Source organism: Convolutriloba macropyga, chromosome 4 (genome assembly GCF_964194025.1).
Source record: "Convolutriloba macropyga chromosome 4, txConMacr16.3, whole genome shotgun sequence".
Taxonomy (NCBI): Eukaryota; Metazoa; Xenacoelomorpha; order Acoela; family Convolutidae; genus Convolutriloba; species Convolutriloba macropyga.
Window position 1 is genome coordinate 79919282 of NC_134471.1, and position 7268 is coordinate 79926549.

The 7268-nt window shown below is 39.6% G+C and overlaps 1 protein-coding gene across 1 annotated transcript in view; it reads right to left on the bottom strand.

Annotated features, from left to right (window-relative positions):
* Nucleotides 1-1221: 1221 nt before the first annotated feature.
* The window catches only part of LOC142338182 (uncharacterized), a 37822-nt gene continuing 31775 nt past the window's right edge, over nucleotides 1222-7268 (bottom strand). The window contains exon 5 of the mRNA XM_075387820.1: nucleotides 1222-1382. Coding sequence (XP_075243935.1) covers nucleotides 1222-1382 — 161 coding nt within the window. The remainder of the gene's footprint in view (nucleotides 1383-7268) is intronic.

Consider the following 7268-nt stretch of genomic DNA (forward strand, 5'->3'; position numbering starts at 1 on the left):
CGCAGACGAATAATTACAGCGCTTACGTTAAGTTGCCTATTTGTGGCCGTTGAATTCAAGTGTTAAAAGCGCATCTTCTTCACACTTAGTCATAAGCTTACAAAGCATAGACTATCTACGCCCACAACTTATATCGATATTATCAAAGATAGATATCCTTATAGACGTCCAACGAGACCTCCAATTAGATACTGTACCTACATCTACTGTAGATACACATCATCCAGTAATTAATCTAGCTCCAGACGGAATCGGACCCATTCGCGATATAGCGCGGGATCACATGGCGCAGTCATCCATTCCTAAAACCCCTTTAGGAGTCCCAGTATTCTGGGAATCGGGCGCAAACCCCACATCCGAATGGAGCACATGGTTCGGCACCCTGAAAATGGCCATAATGGCCAGAGATAACATCGTAGTCGATAAGCTCCTCAAACTAAAACCGACACGAGCAGAACTCTTCTACCCAACCCTCCCAACGTATGAGGACCCCTTCGAAGGAGAAACCGAAGACGAAGAACGACAAAGAGAACAGAGAAATGAAAAAAGAAAAGTGGATTGGGAGAACGAGTGCAAACAGGTCGAATACAGAGGGCCAATGATAAATCGTACCCCATGGGATGAAGCAGACCTAAAGGTCAAAAGTCTCATTTACCTATCATTGGGAACAGAAGGGTGTCGCACTTACCATCAAAGAAACCCTCACACTAGAATCGAACACTGCACTACAAATGAACTTGTTCACGAACTTTCATTGACATTCACTCGACCAAGAAACCTGACGTTTGATCGTTTCCAATTTTTCCGAGCACTTCAACAGAGCAACGAGACATTGGAAACATTCTACAGCAGGCTCCCAGAGCTCGGCTCACATGCAAAACTAGAACACCTAGTAGAGGATCTAGTAAAAGACTTGTTCATTTCAAATATGCACAGCTCCAACATCCAGAAGTTAGAACACCAAAACAGGTGCTCAACTACGCCATTAATAGGGAGAGAGGACAAGCGAACCAACAAGAAATTCGCCGAGCACACTCCAGTTGGAACACAGTCACATACGTGCGTCCCAACAAACAACAAAATGCAGCAACATCGCAGAAACCACAAAAAGCAACTCCATGCAGAAAATGTGGAAACCCATTTAGCTTAGCGCATCTCCAAATCTGTCCGGCCAAAAATCAACAATGCAATATATGCAAAAAGATAGGCCATTATACATCTCTAAGCACAGCAAAGATGCCAGAACGCAAACTCCCTCGGAGACAACAACCCACATCCACTAATCAATATACGCCACCCCAGGCAAGACGCGTAAGACACGTGAAGCCAGAAATATCCCATGAAGAATCCACAGAAGAGAGCGTAGATGCCAAGGCAGCCCTCTACATAAAGGAGATTCATGAAGATTGGGCAAACATTAATTTAATACGCCCAACAGAATTTCACAAACAAACAAATGACAAATTGAACAAAAACTCCGACGGAGAATTCTGGGTGGAGACATTTACAATGCAAGAAAAACTCCAGTGGCTTGCTGATACAGGCTCACCAAGATCCTTCATAAACTCAGAAAAAGCATTGAAACTACATGAAAAGATCCCCAACGCCACAATCCATCCATACAACGAAATCACAAAATTTAGATGTTTCAACAACAACAACATCAAAATCAAAGGCGTCCTCCACTTGGACATAAAGTCAGGATCATGGTCGGCAAAACAATGCAAAGTGTTAATCGTCGAAAATAAGACGAACAACATCATGGGCAGAGACCTTCTGGCAAAACTAGGCATCACGCTCAACGCAAACAAACCGAACGGTAAGCAAAGCTTACAAATCCTTAATATCCAAACGGAGAAAAATATAATAAAGTGGATAATCCAGAAATATCCACACCTCTGTACAAGACTAGGCCGGTCAAAAAACCACATAGCCCAATCAATATTCAAATCAGAGTATACACCATCGCAACACAAAGGTCGACGAGTACCCCTTCACCTCTTAGATAAGGTCGAAAATGAATTAAATAAACTTATTGACGATGGCCAAATTATCAGACTGGAAAAATGTCCCGACGATCTGTTCATAAGCCCAGTAGTGATTACGGTCAAAAAAGACAAAAGTGTAAAAACAGCTCTCGATTCGAAAAAACTCAATGACGCACTACACAAAAACAAATACCAAATGCAAAGCATCGATCACCTGGTAGATTCGGTAGCCCTATATATCTCCGAACGGAGAAACCTCCCAGGCCAATACCTATTCTCCAAAATAGATCTTAAATATGCGTACAGCCAAATTCCCCTAGACGAAAATATACAAAAACATTGCAATTTTAATATCCTAGGAGGCCGAGCAACAGGCACGTATCGTTTCATCAATGGCTTTTACGGACTTACGGACATGCCAGCCAAGTTTCAAAAAACGATCGACAAAACACTCCAAAATGTAAATACAAAAATCGCATACTTAGACGACATCCTAGTAATAACTAAAGGAAACTTACAAGATCACGAAACGGAATTAGACAAAATAATGAAGCAACTAAACGAAGAAAACCTAGCAACAAATCTACAAAAATGTGAATTCGCAAAAACAGAAATCACATGGCTGGGTTTCAAAGTTACTCCAAACGGAGTAACACCTTCAAAACCAAAATGTGAAGCAATCCTAGCTTTAGAACCACCAAAAACATTCAAACAACTCCGGTCGTTCATGGGGTGCATTCACCACCTAATAAAATTCATCCCGAACTAAGCAGAACTATCCGAACCGCTAAGACCTCTATTATCAAAAGCAAACACAAAAGCACAAAACAAATTGGATTGGAAAGAAAATCATACGGAAGCGTTCAACAAAATAAAAACCCAAATCCAAAAAATCACAGAGAACAAACACTTCGATACTGAAAGACAAGCGAGAGTTAGATGTGACGCAAGCAAAAAAGGTTTAGGCGCATGCTTAGAACAAAAATACAATAAAATTTGGAAACCAGTAGCATACGCTAGCAGGTTTCTTAACAATTTAGAAGAGCGATACAGTACAAACGAAATAGAACTATTAGCAGTAGTTTGGTCTCTGGAACATTTCAAATATTACCTGTATGGTTCTCACTTCATTCTCCAAACGGATCATCATGCACTCCTTACAGCCCTAAAAGAAAACAGGGGTAACAAAACATATCAAAGCCGCCTAACACGCTGGGTGGATCGCCTTTTACCGTTCCATTTCGCAGTTGAACATGTCCCAGGAAAGAATATGGGTTTTGCAGATTATCTTAGTAGAAATCCATCTGGAAACGCCCCCCCCCCCTCCTTCAGAAGAAGACAAAAACTTCGTTATTAACATAATTAACGATATAACATTTGCTTTAATTAAGAATAGCATTACTCCAAATGGAGCAAGCGATCACTCAGCAGACAAACAACTAGTCAACTCAAATGACGTCATTAATCCACTCCAAAACAACAGCGAACGAAATAACGCTTTTTGCCTTAAACAAAATAGAATTCAGTCGCGTCAAAATTCTCCTTTTGCATACACTTATATCAATCAAAATTCAAATTCACTCAATAGCGAATTAATTGCTATTACAACTCGAAAAAATCCCCTCAAAGAAACGTTCCAAATACCAATTAAAAGACATTTTCGCGCCCCAAATAAAAAACTCTAAATGGAGCAGTCTACTTCTTCAAAAATTCTAATAAACTCGAGCACCCAAACGGATTACACTTCAAACAAGGGAAAAGGACTTGACGTAATTGATGAAACAAAACACGAGCAACTATTCACAAGCTTTGATGATACCCCAACCCCACTTTACCGCGAAAACTTAAACAGAGTGTTTAACGAAGAATTTATCGCGCAAGCTTCCAGTAAAGACCTCAAATCCATTATTGATTTAGTCATATCTCAAAATTGGGACGACTTAAAAAAGGTCAATCCATTATTTTATAAAATACGCCGAGACCTAGCAGTTACTCCTACCAAGTGCCTAATTTACGACAACAGGATGGTAATCCCCAAATCTCTCAAACAGCTAGTGCTCGATTCTATACACCACAAGCACCCAGGACAAGTGGGAATGTTGGCCTTAGCTAAACTAGTATGGTGGCCTCACATCCACTCGGAGATAGTGGCGAAAGCCAAAGCCTGCAAATCGTGCGCGGACAAAGGTAAAAACCTAAAACCCCTCATTCCAAAATCACAACTAGGGTCACTACCTCCACTTACTGAACCGAACCAAGAAATCCAAATGGATTTCGCGGGCCCGATACCATTTAAAGAAAATACTCAAAATAACTACATACTAGTCACAGTTGATCGCCTTTCTAGGTACCCTCACGCAGAAACATTCCATAATTGCGATACGGAAACCGCACTAGACTACCTCGAAAGATACTGTAAACAACATGGCATCCCTAGGTCTATAAGGTGTGATCAGGCCCAAGCATTTAAAGCAAATGAATTCGAAATCTTTTGCAAAAACAAAAACATAAAACTAACCCTAACCCTAACCCTAACCCTAACCCTAACCCTAACCCTAACGCTTGAAGGAACTAAAGATATTTCAAATCCTGGTTTGATTCATATTGGTAACAAGTCGGAAAATGACAGCAACTCTTTGAACAGACATGTTGGAGATTTTCCAGTTGATATCACTTGCGGATCACAGTTAATTTTTGTATACTTTGATTTAATTGAACATCAGAACGTTGGTGATGTGAGAGCTCCGGTAATAAAAATCATTGAGTCTGAAAGACATTTGAGAAACGGTAGCATGAACACAGTGACACCCATACACCATAAGCCCTACAAAAATTTGGATTAGATGCCAATATTAATATTCAGAACATCCAGGTAGAGTTGAAACGAAACTGGAAAATGAATTCCTTTTACTGGAACCGGAAAAGTTATAGTCAGTTTAAAATTTCATGAAATTATTTGATATGGAGGCATACTGTAGCAATCAAGCATCTCAATCAATGCCGAATTTTTCCGGACACTACAGACAAAGAAGCAGCGGTTTTGGAGCCGTTGCTGCAGGTATTGGAAGAGTTGCTCTGCCATTAGCACGCAATTTTCTCTGGCCCGCCGCGAAAAAGATTGGTCGTGATTTATTGGGTCAGGGAGCACAAGAGTTAGTAGAAGTTGTAACGAAAAAAAAGAAACTCAGCAAAACAAGCACTGAAAAGTACAGTAGCCAAAACAGCTTGCAAAAAAATAGGTGGATCTCTTCATTCTCGTATTGCATCAGGTCGTAAAATAATTCGACGAAAAAGACAACAATACACGACACCAAACCAAAAACGAAACATTTCAACCAGAAGAATCATTTCTCGAAAACCCCGTCCGAAAAGGAGTCGTCTGGATTTTTTCTCGCGAGTGAAAAATGCGAACTAATATTGTAATACCATATGAAGCCACTCACAGTTCTTCAGACTTATTTGAAAAAACACCTTTGTTTGTAACATTTGATCAATCATTCGAGCAAAAAACAGGAGCGCTTCATTCGCCTTCAGGATCATCATTGGAATTTGAAGTTGTTGGTGATCGCAACAATTTTAATGACTTGCAAAAAATTTACCTGGAAATCAAGTGTCGCATACTTCAAACAGATGGAACGGATTTGCGGTACACACATGGTGACGCTAATGCCAGTGATCTTCCACATTTTGCTAATAATATCCTTCATTCGCTTTTCGTCGACTGTACTGTTTCTGCAAATGGTATCAAAATTTCAACAGCTAATGGACGCTATGCACAAAAGTTTCATAGAAACTGAATTCTCTCACGGTACAGACGCAAAGAAACCTGGCTAAAAGGTCGGGGTTATGAGTATGAAGAAGACCCGGGCACGATTCCAGCAGCAATACCAGATATAAGAAAAAGAACAGTGTGAAAATACGCACGCATTAAGTTATATGGAAAGTTGGCGGTTGATTTCTTTTCAAGTGAGAAACATTTGCTTAGTGGAGTTACGTTAAGCATTTCAATGAGAAAATCTCAAGATGACTTTGCCGTCACCAGCGAGGACCCAGCGAAACACTACAAGGTTAAATTGATGAGGCTAATTTATTTATTAGGAAAATGACGGTGTCAGATAATGTTGTAGGTGCAATTGAGAAGACATTATTGAAAACTCCGGCAATTTACCGATACAATGAAAAAATTACCAAAAAATTTTTGGCTACAACTGGTCAACAAAGCTGGAAACATGAGGTTATTTTCTCTAAAGAGCCGATCAGAAGAGTCATTATTGCATTATGCGTTAGTACAGCATTCATCGGTACCAACACCGCTAATCCATTCCATAATCAAAAATTTGGTTTAAGAGAGATAATGGCTGGAACTCCAAGGTCAACAACTGACAACAAGAGGTTGTACTACAATTCAATGAGTGAATTAGCTTTTGTAGAAAATGGCCACGGAATACCTCTGAGTGAGTTCGCAATACACTGTATAATGGTATTTGATCTTACCAGCTCTCAAGAGGCAACTCATGACCTTATTCATCCAGAGCTCACAAATTCATCATTGTCTGTCGAACTCAAGTTCGATTCAGCGTTAGCTCATAACATAGAATTTTTTTCTTGGAGAAAAAGCATCTACTATCTACATTGACTCAGTAGGAAACACATCTAAAAACTCTCTTCCAATTAACGGTTACTAATGGACGAAGATCAAATTTCACTTCGAATCAAAAAGTGCAAGCAATTGAGATTTAGCTTTCACGGTGTTTACGCCGCCGATAAATACCCCCTGGATTTGCCAGTAAAAAAATATATAATTGTTAACACATCACGCTCCAATTCTATTGCAGCCCACTGGGTAGTGCTAGCTAAACGATAGGCACATCCCATATTATTTTTCGCAGATCACTTGGCATTACCAAAAACTATTTACCAGCATATCTTCTCCCGGATACAAATGTGCAGAAACATGGAAATGATGATGGACATTATGGAACACAGACGAGACACTCAATCTCCATTGCAGTCTTCAGACTCACAACTTTGCGGATTATTTTGCAAATATTTTGCCCATTGTTTCTATAGTAAAAAGTTTCCCTTTGTACCCGATGTAAATGAGCTGCAACTACTAGGTTTTTTAAAACATATGGAGTGAAAGTTCTTTAAGTTTTCAAAAACATCACATTTTACACATTCGAATTTTTATAAAACTGAAATTTTAGCAAATAATTTGAAGTCTCCCGGATGAAGCTCCCTTGCCCGCTCAGTAAAATATGCATAATTTGGTAAATAGAA